The sequence below is a fragment of the Enhydra lutris genome, unplaced genomic scaffold (assembly GCF_002288905.1).
Source record: "Enhydra lutris kenyoni isolate GAN:26980312 unplaced genomic scaffold, ASM228890v2 scaffoldscaffold10, whole genome shotgun sequence".
NCBI classification, from domain to species: Eukaryota; Metazoa; Chordata; class Mammalia; order Carnivora; family Mustelidae; genus Enhydra; species Enhydra lutris.
The window spans coordinates 1,452,637-1,465,662 of NW_019154094.1; the positions used below are offsets into that span (position 1 = coordinate 1,452,637).

Consider the following 13,026-nt stretch of genomic DNA (forward strand, 5'->3'; position numbering starts at 1 on the left):
TAAAGCCTCTGCCTTCGGCTCAGGTCATGATCCCAGGGTCCTGGGATTGAGTCCCGTATCGGGCTCTCTGCTCAGCGGGGAGCCTGCTTCCCCCTCTCTCTCTGCCTGCCTCTCTGCCTACTTGTGATCGCTCTCTCTCTGTGTCAAATAAGTAAATAAAATCTTTTTTTAAGAAAGGCTATTTCTTGTTTTGTCTTTCTTTTTTTCCCTTTATTTTATTTTTATGTTTCTTAAATTCCACATACGAGTGAAATCATGAGGTATCTCTGTCTTTCTCTGACTGACTTATTTCCCTTAGCATGATACTCTCTGGCTCCATCCATGTTGTTGCCAATGGCAAGATTTTGTTCTTTTTTATGGCTGAATAATATGCCATTGTATGTATATAAAAGTCTATTTCTTGGGGCACCTGGGTGGCTCAGTGGGTTAAAGCCTCTGCCTTCGGCTCAGGTCATGATCCCAGGGTCCTGGGATCGAGCCCCGCGTCGGGCTCTCTGCTCAGCAGGGAGCCTGCTTCCCCCTCTCTCTCTGCCTGCCTCTCTGCCTACTTGTGATCTCTCTGTCAAATAAATAAATAAAATCTTTAAAAAATAAATAAATAAATAAAATAAAAGCAGTCCAAAAGAAGATCATTTCCTTTTCCCACTAGGTACTTAAAACTGAAAACATCCGTTGTGGATTAAGAAAAGCCAATTTTCTGTGGCTCGACAGGCGTGCTTGTTGCTGTCATTAGTAAATCAGAGAAGCCCTCTCCACACCTCACAGCACAAGTGGAGAGACTTGTGGAGCCCTGCGAAAGGGTGGGGGTCTGGCCGTCAGGATGCTGGCCCTCAAGGACTCCCTCACCAGTGAGCTGGATGCCTGCCTCTCCACCCAGGAGACAGAACATTTCCACTGATCGACTACTGGCAGCTACAGACACTGCTCCTGGCTGCTCTCTGGAGCATGCAGCCACTGCCTGCCCACTGCAGGGGCTCGGGACACAGCAGGGACAGAGCTGCTCCTGCCCTCCCAGGAGCCCATGGTGTGGTGTCCACAGCAAAGAACACGGCCATTGGAACTGCAGTCTGACCCAAGCTCCCCAGTTCCCTGGGAGGCCGGAAACCTTTGATTTTAGCACTGTCCTCCTTCGTTTCCTTGTTCAGAAACGAGCACAGGGACAGTGACAGTGACACTTTCCTAATGGGAAGTCAGGGGTGAATGGGCCCAAAGTGAGTGTCCAACCTCCCTCCTTTCTTCTGTGTAAGACTTGCAGCCCAAATCTCTCCCCAGCACCCGGGTTAGCAATGTCAGGGAAGGGGGCTCCGACGGGGCAGGAGGGGGTGCTGAGCAGCCAGTCCGAAAGGCTGCACACACCTGCTCCTCCAGTCCTGCTGGAACAGAAGAGGGAAAAGAGGCAGGAAGACCCAGTCCCCCTGCTGGTGCTCTCATTTCCAAGCCAGCAGAGGTAATTCATTCCACTTCTGCAGGCTGCCACCCAACCTCCCCCAGGTGTTGCCCTCGGGCTCCTACTTATCTATCTGTACCTGGGAGCCCAGCTCCAGCTGTGCCATCTGAAGGCCAGGGGCTCAGTTTTTTTCTTCTTGGTCCCAGACCAGCACGGGGTAGGTGCTCAGCACACGGTACCTGATGCTGCCCCCAGGAGCTAGGCTACTTCTCAACTGCTCCTAAATGTGGGCTCCCACCAGGCCTGGAGGGCCCACTGCAAGGTGATGGGTCTTGTCTCACCTGACCCAACCACCCACCTGGCACCGCCCAGGAAGGCTAGTCTCGCCCTGCTGGCTGAACTCACCGCACCTGCCTCCTTTCCAAACTCAGAAAGCCCCCCCGCACAAATAACCATCCCACACGCTCCTTCACTCCTCCGATCACCAACCCCTTCTCTCTTCTGGAAACGACCTCAGGCCAGGTTGCTCTTTCTCACTGCATGCCCACATCACAACAAATGTCTCTGAGCTAGTCCTCAGCTCTGCCCATTCTCTGTGTAAGCATTCAGATCTGGACGTGTCACTCCACTCCCCAAAAACCTGCCATAGCTCCTCCCTGCCTCACATACTGTGCACCGGCCCTACTATTCTGCCATTCATACGACAGAGGATTACTAAGTACCTGGGAACAAGGACGAATTAAAACAGGCCTCTGTGGACCTACTCTATGTGGTGGGGGAGACTGACCATCAATTTAATAATCCTACCAAGAGAAAATTACAGACTGGCATGTGGAAAAGGAAAAGTACAGAATATCCCCACAGGCAACAACAGAGAAGTGGGCCAACCTGTCAGGGAAGGCTTTACCCAAGGAAGTGATGCGCCAGCTGAGATATGAAGAGGAGTAGAGGTTAACCCAGAAATAAAGTTGGGGGGGGAGAACATCCCAGAAAGGGGGCAATAAAAAGCATGTGCGAAGGTCCTGAGGCAAGAGGGAATGTCACCTGAGCAAGCAACTGAAAGAAAGGCCCAGGGGCTGGGGCACATGGGTACTTCAGTCAGTTAAGTATCTGCCTTCATCTAGGTCATGAGGATGGGATCGAGTCCCACATCAGGCTCCCTGCTCAGCAAGGAGTTTGCTTCTCTGTCTTCCTCTGCCCCTACCCCCTACTCAGCATGCTCACCTCTCAAATAAATAAAATCTTTTTAAAAACAAACAAACAAACAAACAAACAAAAAGGGCCCAGGGGCCGCAGGGCAGAGCAAACAGGGAAGGCAGATCTGGGAAGCATGGGATGCAGGTGAGCAACACACTGGATGGGGCAGAAGCCAGATTCCAGTCTGCAGACAGTGCCGGTCAGCCTTCCTGGCACCACCCTTCCCAGCTTTCCACCCATGTATACAAAAGGAGAAATGACTTTGTGTCAGCCGGTCTGAAATGTAATCAGTAAATCGGTTCTACCATCAAGAGTACAGCAATCCCACCCAGAAGGCAGGGCCAGATGAAGTCGAAGGACATGGCTGTTTGTGGTCATCTACAACCTCTACTTCCCTCTAGCACCTTGTGACAGTGAGGGCTGGGCCTACGACAATGGACAGAGCATTCTAAGCTGGAGCAGCCCTCTGGGCCACCCAGCAGGCAGGTCTCCTTCCCACTACCCCTCCCACCACCACCACCAGTGGCCACTCTCTAGGCAAGCAGACACCCTGTCAGTCCCTTTTGTCTCAGGCCACTCTGTAGGCCAGGCACAAACTGTGTCCCATTTACCAAACGACCTTCTTCCTTTAATCCCTAAGTCACCCTAGTTAAAAGAAGGCTATGGACCCCAGGGTCCCCAGCCCTGGCCTCACATTTAGGCCCTTTGAGCTGGAATTCCAGCGTCTTGGCTTCTGTTTATTCTGCTTTGCCTGTCTGAAAAAGCATTCCTTCCTCTCTTCCCAGCCTCCCCACAGCCCAGCCAAAATGCACCTTCTCCACGCAGCCCTCTCCCAAGTGCTATCCAGCCCTCATCCAGCTCAGACCACCCATGGCCTGTGCCACCGCGGCCTGGACCAAGCCAACCCTCCTCGTGGCTGGGCATGGCTCACTCATTGCTGCATCAGCCACGAAGCACCAAACACCCACTGGAGCAGGGGAACCTATAAAGACAATAAGGCAACTTCTGTTTCTCCCATGACTTTCCAGAGAGAGGAGATTAAAACAGTAAAATAAGAATTTAAACAAGTGATCTTCTCTCCATCAGACTCCCAGTATCTAGAGGTTAGGTGGCACAACCACTGTTTAAAACCAAATGAGATCTCACACTGTTGTATGCTTGGTAGTTAAAAAAATCAAAAGGGGGGACGCCTGGGTGGCTCAGTTGGTTGTACGACTGCCTGCGGCTCGGGTCATGATCCCGGAGTTCCCGGATCGAGTCCCGCATGGGGCTCCCAGCTCCACGGGGAGTCTGCTTCTCCCTCTGACCTTCTCCTCGCTCATGCTCTCTCATTGTCTCTTTCTCAAATAAATAAAATCTTTAAAAAAAAAAAAAAAATCAAAAGGGGTGCCTGGGTGGCTCAGTCAGTTAAGCATCCACCTCTTGATTTCAGCTCAGGTCTTGAACTCAAGGTAGTGAGTTCAAGCCTGCATTGGGCTCCATGCTGGGCATGGAGCCTACTTAAAAAATAAAACAAACAGAACCTACAAGGCAACACAGAGCCCCTGGCCTGCTTTAGATGAGCAGTGTCAACGAGCTTGCTAGGTGTGACCTATATCATAGGCCTCCGGCCCTCAGTTAACCCCTTCATAAAGTGAGGCTAAGACTGATCAGGATGGCCCGGGAGGATACAGTGAGCAATGCAAAATGCCTTTCCTGCTCAGTCCATGGCTCCTGAGGCCTCCCCGACCTCACATGTGAGACCGTAAACTCCACTTCAGTTCTCACCGCCAAGATCACTTTGCCCTGGGACACACCACGTATCTGCTCATTTCCTTCCATCTGTGCCCCGCTCCTGAGAACCTTGGCTCCATGGGACAGGGCTGTCTTCAGGTTCACTGCTACATCCCACTGCCCAGGAGGGGATAGAGAAGATGCCTAATACAGGTCTGCTGAATGAACGGTGTGCATGGGGTGTGGACCCTCCACTGTCAGGAGGCAGATACAGGATATAGAGTTACTCCCAATTTGCACATGGAGAAACTGAGAGACAGAAAATACCAAACAGCTGAGGGCACTGAAAGGACATCTGGGGACCCTAACATTGAAAACACACACCCTGAAGGGACCTCAAATGACAATAGGGTGGGAGAGGCATCTTTGAGGAAGATTGTGGAGTAGTTTGCCAAGTGGACGTTGGCTGCTCAGGTGAAGTCTGAGTGGGGAGACCCTGAGAGCACCCCCTGCGTAGCTGTCGAGATGCCTCTCATCGGGGTGGTGGCAGTCGTGTCTGTCCGTCAGCATAATAACGTGAAGGGGCCTGAGGCACCAGAGAGCAGACACTCAGTTCTCAGATGCCGTCTGATCAAAGACAGTTCAATTCCCTGATCAGTTGATCGAGTGAAGAACCAGGCATGGGAAAGTTGCTTTAAAGTTCAAAATTGGGGCACCTGAATGGCTCAGTTGGTTAAGCATCTGCCTTAGGCTCAGGTCATGATCTCAGGGTCCTGGGATCCGGCCCCACGTTGGGCTCTCAGCTCAGTGGGGAGTCTGCTTCTCCCTCTCCCTCTGTGCTCTAATAAAAATAAATAAAAATCTTTAAAAAATAATAAAGTTCAAAATGGGGCGGAGGGAGCAAAATTTACATGTTCTTGCTTAACTGGGAGCTACTTAGTCCACAAACCAGGCCAATGCAGCTCAATAAGATAAAGAGCAGGGAATTCTGGATCTTACAGGGTAGGGCCAGTCTTTACCCTAAAACCTGACTCTACTCACCAACTTATACCACATCACCATTAGCATTCTTTTTTTTTTTTTTTTTAAGATTTTATTTATTTGACAGAGAGAGAGACAGCACAAGTAGGCAGAACGGCAGGCAGAGGAAGAGAGAATCGGGCTCTCTGCTGAGCAGGGAGCCTTATGTGGGGCTCAATCCCAGGACCCTCGAATCATGACTTGAGCTGAAGGCAGACGCTTAACCAACTGAGCCACCCAGGCGCCCCTACCATTAACATTCTAGTAAGACAGAGCAAGTAGCAATTATTTTAGAGAAAAAAACAAGGGACGAAAGGACAAACAAGTGCTCCAAGCACTTGACATTCACTGCAGACACGTTCCCCGGGTGTTGTTCTGGGCTAGGTGCCCAGCAGGCTGCCTGGAAGAGGGGAAAGAGCAGGGCTCTGCAGGCAGACGGATGTGGGGTCAACCAACTAACTACGGGACTTTGACAAGTGACTTAAATCTCTGTGGGTCTCAGTCTCCCGTTTGCAAAATAGGAATAAAAACCTTAGAACCTGGCACCCATTAAAAAGACAATGTATCTCAAGTGCCTCGGCAGAGGAAGCCCATGACAAAGGAGGAGGATCCCAGTGGCAAGGGGGAGGGGATGGAACGCCTTGGGCACAGGGCACTCTCTTCATCAATGAGCCCAATGCTTTCCGTGTGCTTCCTGGGTCAAGGGCCACAAAAGGGACCCACAGAAGGTACAGGAGGGAGAATTGTCATTGAGGTGGGACTGAGGGAAGACACCACCAAGGAAGCCCTCTGAGAGTGGCCTCCAATGGGCAGTAGGTAGGGTAGGCTGCAGCAGGAGATCACAGCATGAGGTGGAGGGATATGGGAGGGAACACTGGGCAGAGCAAGGACTTACATGGAAATGGTGGCAGTGTGGGAGAGCAAGCCGGCAAGGTCAGGAGGAGCAGGCCCAGGGGGCATGGGAATGCTGAACCAGGAGCAGTCAAGCTGGACATAGGGAGGGGAATGAAATGGGGAGCAGCTGGAGGTTTCTGGAGCGGGGGGGGGGGGGGGGGGGGGGGGGTGGGGTGGGGTGGTTGCATAGAATGAACTATAAGGAAGAGGCTAAGCAGGAAGGGGGACAGCAAACAAAAACAAACTTGCGGATGTGGTAAGGAGGCGGCCAATTCCAGCGGGCAGCCGGCAGGGGTGGGATGGGGGCTGGCAAGGGAGAAACAGGAGGCTCGACTCCAGAAGGGTCTCAGTGGGGAAAGGGCACACTCTGTAGGGAGACCCTACGATGGAAGCAGACAGAGAGAAAGAAGGCAGAAGACAGAGTGAAGGCCAACTGGTGGGTTACAATGCCCAGTGTTGTGGGGTTCAAGGACAACCAACGACAGACCACTGGGGATAAGGATGGCATGGTGACCAATAACTTACGAGACCACATGATACAAAGCAGGTGAGGGACACAGGTGAATTTCTGAGAAACAGAAATCACTGAGACACCAATGGAGGGAAAAATCAACCCTAGACTCCTGACTCTTCAAATGAGCAAGATTTGTATTCAGGGTCAGAAGAGACTGTACAGGGAAAGAGGTGCCATAGATACTGGGGAGTACGGAGCAGACCAGGAAAGATGCTCATGCGAAAAGTGCTGGAGACAGAAGGGAAACATGCTGTCCCACTCCCCTCTGCAAACCTGCTGGCAACGGCTTTATTCATCTTAAATGGACCATCCATGTTCCAAGTGCACCCTACACCTCAGTCCAACTAGAGCACAGCCTCATGCTCTAGGGGCTCCATGACTGCCCCCAACCAGAAATCATCCTGGAATCATATCCATGCTTCCCCAGTAATAATCTGTGAACCTGTGTGATCTCAGCTAGACTGAAAACACCTGGAAGTGCTATGACTCTCACCTAGCTCCATAGGAACACCTGGTGCCAAACTTCACCTAAGAACAATATAGAGAAATGTTGCCGTAACTACCTGAAGGAAGAAAACCTGGTTTCTTTCAACAAGCATACAAAGGAACACAAAAAACACAGAAGTGAGCGACCTAAAGTTGTCACAGGCTCCTGGCTATCAGTCTCTTGCAACTCCTCCTTCAATTTTGCTCCCACCCCTAGCCCCGTCCCCCACGTAGGGAAGAAGAGCCACCTGTAAATGGCACTGGTAGGTGTAACTCGCTGGTTCCTGCCTAATGAGTTTACCTGACGCCTCCTGGGTGCTGGTCACAAGAGCAAGAGTTTGCACCTGCTCTGACTGGGTGCCTGGTCTCACGCAGAAACAGACATCTGCAGACCATGAATGGTGCTGAGGGGTGTGTGGAGGAGACACATTGCCAGTGGGATGGAAGAGGGGGCCCCACTTAGGACAAGTGATCAGCAAAGGCCTCCGGGAAGGAATGACATCTGAGCTAGCACCTGAAGAAAGCAAAAGAACCAAGTACCAAAAGCACCAAGTGAAGAAACAGGGACGAGAACTTCAGGAAGAGCAGCCAGTGGGGACACCCCGAGGACAGAGAAAGTTTGGACTATGGGAGGAGCAGAAAATCAGCAAGTATGGCTGTAGCGTGGGTACCGGGGAAAGCACAAGGCAGGAGCGGGCAGGCAGGCACCAGACCAGCAAGGCTTCCTGAGAAGGAACTGGGATATTTATTTCAAAAGGTGCTAAGCAGGTGAATCACAGGACCCGATTTATGTTTTCAGACCTTAACAAACAGTGGCAAACCACTGCCTTCCTCCAAAGCTAATCCTTCATCAGTAAAATAAGAATTCCCCTCTCCTTGCTGTGTGCATAAGCGCCAACGTGGTAGAAAGCACTAAACTCTAAATCACTCAATAAACATTAGCCAATGTCATCATCAAAGTTCAGATTAGGGCTGCTGTGAAAATTTTGTAAGTTTTAAAAAGATTCCCCCCCAAAACCGGGAGCACTTTCTCATTAAGTGAGCCTAAGTGAGTTTCACCACCACTCCCACACACACAAACACACCCTAAACTGTAGCAACTGGCTATTAGCAATAATACCCACATCTGCATGGCACCTAGTTTACACAGCACTTTTTTATCTTTGGAAGAACATGTTAATTAATAACCACTGGTCTTTAATACTTTTAATTTAGTGACAGTGTTACAAACTGGCTAGTTCTTGTAAGATTTAACAGGTATGCATGTCTCTCTCCTTGGAACAGCTGGTCAGTCATGCCAACCTGCCTATCCGCTCTCTTAAGGTTTAGCATTCTTGCTGCTGTGGTCTACATTCCCATATGTCCCAATGTGCCAGAGAATTAAATGACGATAATAATTACAGTATCACTGAGTGCTCTCATATGCCAGGCACAGTTCTAAGTGCTTTTACATGCTTAATCTTCACATTTTCCTAATTTTTTTTTTTTATATTCCCATTTTCCAAATGAGTTCTAAGCGCTTTACCCAAGGACACTAAGAATGATAGAGCCAAGAACTAAACACAAGATATGACCCTGTATTCTCACTCTTAATCCCAACTCTGTGCTAGGTAATTCAGACAAAATGTCTATAATATTGTGCTTGGTACAACATAGGTAGGTATTCAGTCAATAACAGCAGCTGTTATTAGCAGGGCACAGGTAGTTTCTAGCTCCCATGAGAGTGTCACCTCCGAGAGAGCAGCGACCTTGTCTGGGCCAGTGCTGCGCTTCCAGCACCTGGACCAAAGCACATTTGACGGATAAATGAATGAACGTCCCTCCCAGAAAGCAGGGCTGCCTGCGCAAGGCTCTTTTTTGCACGTATGTGTGGCGCCACTCTTACTGCCCCTTAGTAAGACCACCAGGCGTTTATGAGGGCACAGACATGACCCAGAGACGAGCGATCTCCCCTTTCTCGATTCAAGGGTGGCGGCAACAGCTCCCAAGGAATTGAGGGATGAGTCCAGGATCGCACTGCTGAAGGGTCCTGGCTCTGGCAGGGCTCTGCCTTCGCCGGGGGGACTGGGACCCGGCAGGAAACAAAGACTCGCGGGGCCGACGCACCGGCAGAAAGGATCACTCCCCTCGCCCACCTCTCCGAATGAGAGTCCAGTGCCACCGTGCATCGCCCGGCCTGGGAGCGGCGGCGAAGGCCGGGCGTGGAGCCGTGGCTGGGCTCCGGACTGTGCAGACACAAGCAGCGACCCCGCTTGTACACCGCCCGCAGAGGGTCGTCAGGGCGCGGGAGGCCGCGAGCCGGGCCGGCCTGTCACCTTCAGGACCGCCCGCCCACTCGCCCGCCCTCCGCGGGGACCGCTCAGCGCTAGCCGCCGCTGCCCGGCTGGGCCTCCCTGCACATCGGTCTCACCGCAGTGTCCACCTCGCGCCCCGGCGCTGCACCTCCGCCCACCGGCCCGTACCTGCTGAGAGAGCGGGATGAGCGGAGCCGCCATCTTCCCGCGGACTCGGGCTCCGAGCGCCGGGGAGACGGGGGCGGGGCCGCGCGTGCGCACGGGTGCGAGGGGGCGGTGCGCGCGCAGCGGAGTCCGGGAGAGGGCAGGGCTGAGGCAGGGCTGCGCACGCGCGACTCAACCTAAAGGGGCGGGGTCGAGGGCGGGGCCGTACACACCTAGCCGTGGCCGAGAGGGGGCGGGGCCGGGGAGGAGCGCAGGCCTCCGAGTGTGTGCCAAGCTTCTCTGACCCCTTCCACCCCACCCCCCGGGCCCGCCTTACTGCCGGGCACCTGGCGGAATGACAGCAAATCATTCCTGGCAAACACCTGTGGGGGGTTGTTTCCCACCCCGCAGAGGGTCAAGAACCGTGCTCAGCAACGCTCCCTGTTTCTAGGATAGGGTGCATGTTGTGGGGGGGCGGTGGCTGGCAGGTGCTTATGTCTGTGTGATAATTTCCCAGCTGCCACTTTCTAGCAGGGTGACCTTGGCAAGTCACTTATGTACTTTCTCTGAACCCCCAGTCCCCTTCTGAGAAGAGGGGATGGTAATATGGTTTGCTGTCCTACCTCCACATCTCACACCATGCCTGGCCCAGAACAGGTGCCTGATGTGTTTGCTGGAGAACAGGTACTGGAGGGGGCTTTTATTTCTTTAGACGTTTCGTCTTCCATTGGCTAGGTCCACACACTCATCTGTGGCCAGTTTCCACTAACAGGGCGAGGAAGAACGGTCCAGCCAGGCAGCTGACCACAGCCGCACAAGGTTTTCTTGGGGCAAGTGGGCCTCCTTTACCTGGTCTCCTGTGATGGCCACATACAGAGTCTGGCCAGGAGCCCTGCCCCAGGCAGGCAAGCTAGAAGGCCATGTGATTTCAGGGGTGGGCACAGCTTCCTGTTCATGTCTTCCATTTTGCAGTCAAACTGCTGCTGGTCTCATGAGACACCCCTGAGCCAAGAGCAACAAGATAAGACCATGTATCATCTGGTCTTGTCTTGGACCGTTCTGACGTCTGAGCTCCAAGTTTTCAGTCTGGTTATGTCTCCTTCACCCCCTCGGTTCCCTGTAAAAAAAAGTAAGGGGAAGCCACCAGAGGGTTTTGAACATGATCAGATTTGTGTCCTAGGATGGCAACTCTCGATGCAGCAGCCCAAGTAGTCTGAGCACTGATGGATGGACAGGAGTGGGCCGGCTGGAAAGCCGGAGCGGTGGTCCACGTGCGGAGATGGAGGTTTTTAGCTGTCTTGCATGCTTTATCCATCTGTGTTCCATAAGGCAAAGTCAAGTCATTCTTAGCCAACTGAGGACATTTGATATAGGAGAATGAGTATGAAAGTATGACAAAAACAGAACAGGAATATAAAGTTACCTAAAGATTAGTAACTATAGGAAGCTGCTAGCCCTTCTAGGGCTAAAGGCCAAAAGGGGAAAAGGTGTTACCCAAAACCCATCATCACTGGGCCCTGAGCAGGAACCCAGATGTCCACTCTCAGCAGCCACTGCTGTTTTGCCATCGCTCAAGTCCCTGCTTTTTTTCTCACCACTGTCTAAGGGGCCACCGGAAACCTGAAAAAATGGCTACTCCTCTCTGCCTGCCTTCCCATTTCTGACAGAACGTGATGGAAAACCAATGGGTAAGGGTGTCTGTGAAATGTTATATACAAGCTTCCAGCCTTAGTGTGAGAGCCTACAGAGGCAATGACCACGGAGACCCTCCTGCATCCTCTTGACTGGAAACAGAGGCTTGGTGCTGTGAGTCTCACCCAGCTAGCAGCCTGGAGTTACCTCTTACTCCTATAGCCACCACACTGGGCAGTGAGCCACCATTCGGTGACCTCTCTTGCCAGAGTCCAGAGCTGCACTGTCCAACATGGCGGCCACACATCATGTGTGGCCAAGTAAGTTTCAATTTGAATTACAATTAAATAAGATTAAAAACTCATTCCTCCATAGAACATACAACACCAAGAATGAATCCTAATGTAAACTAGGGACTCTGGAAGATGATATGTCAGCTTCATCAACTGTGACAAATGTACCACTATGTTGTGGGATATTGATAGTGGGGGAGGATGTGTGGGTATAGGAGTGGGGGTATATGGAAACTCTGTGCTTTCTGCGCAGCTTTGCAGGGAACCTAAAACTAGTCTAAAACCAATTATTATTAATTGTTTAAAAAATCATTCCTCAGTCCCATCACCCATATTTCAAGGGAGCATGTGTGGCCACTGCAAATGGGGAACATCCCCTCTTCACAGAAAGTTCTCAGGATGGCACTGCTCCGAAGATGAGCTCTGCAGGATCTGAGCTGGTTGGACCCGTCTTCATACAACTCTTTCCAGCATTTTCTGCCTAAGCCTGGCTCTGCTTCTTTCCTCAGTAACTTCTTCTATCATTCAGAGACTAAAGGCGTAGACTATTGAGTCCCATCCCTGCTATGTGGAAGTGAGTCTTTAATTTCTGAGAGTGATAACCAACCCCCAAGAAACCACTAACCATCAGTCAAAAAGCCCACATTTAGGGGCACCTGGGTGGCTCAGTCAGTTGGGCATCTGACTCTTGATTTTGACTCATGTCATGATCTCGGGGTTGTGAGATCAGCCCCTCATCAGGCTCTGCACTGGGCGTGGGGCCTGCTTGAGATTCTCTCTCTCCTTCTCCCTCTACCCCCCCCCACATGTGTTCTCTCTCTAAAAATAAATACATAAAATATATATTTTTTTAAGTCCGCATTTGAAAGTCCGCCAGCTTCAGCCAAAGTGAGAACAAAACTGCTAGAATTTCACTTCACGGGCAGACTTTTCACATGGATCACCTAGCAATGTGCCACATATAATTTCTAACATATCCAGCTTATTTGTAGTATCACTGGATTCTAGATTCTTGGTGTTCTAAATTTTATTACTTCCAACACAAATTTCTGTGTGCAAAAAGGCATCTTCAAATGAGAAGACTCTTATGTATGACTTTTAAAAAGCAAATTATTTGATCAAGGCAAAAAAACTGAGCTGAGAAGTAATGACTGTTTTCACTTGAGAAAATGAATTTCATTCCTCTCTCTTACACAGAACAAAAGGCCACAGAAGTGGGTCACAGAGTGAGGAAAAAGAAGCAGCGGCTTCTTTACAGCACAACAAAAGTCTGTGCACACAGACCTGGGTTCTCCAAAATAACCAGTATACCAGTGAAGCCTGCTGAATCTTTCTACATGAATGACGTTGTGTAAAGGTTTCATGTTGGAAAAGGTTAGCATATGCTGTTAGTAATTTGCAACCCGAGGAAATAAGGTATCATTTCTCCTTTTTCAGGATAACTTTTCCCAA

General features: G+C 51.0%; 1 protein-coding gene across 3 annotated transcripts in view; it reads right to left on the reverse strand.

Annotated features, from left to right (window-relative positions):
- LOC111143782 (epidermal growth factor receptor pathway substrate 15 like 1) overlaps positions 1-9,726 on the reverse strand; it is a 95,068-nt gene extending 85,342 nt beyond the window's left edge. For all 3 annotated transcript variants that reach the window (XM_022497650.1, XM_022497649.1, XM_022497651.1), the window contains exon 1: positions 9,674-9,726. In XM_022497650.1, the coding sequence (XP_022353358.1) occupies positions 9,674-9,706 (33 nt within the window). In that variant the 5' untranslated portion in view covers positions 9,707-9,726. The remainder of the gene's footprint in view (positions 1-9,673) is intronic.
- Positions 9,727-13,026: the final 3,300 nt, after the last annotated feature.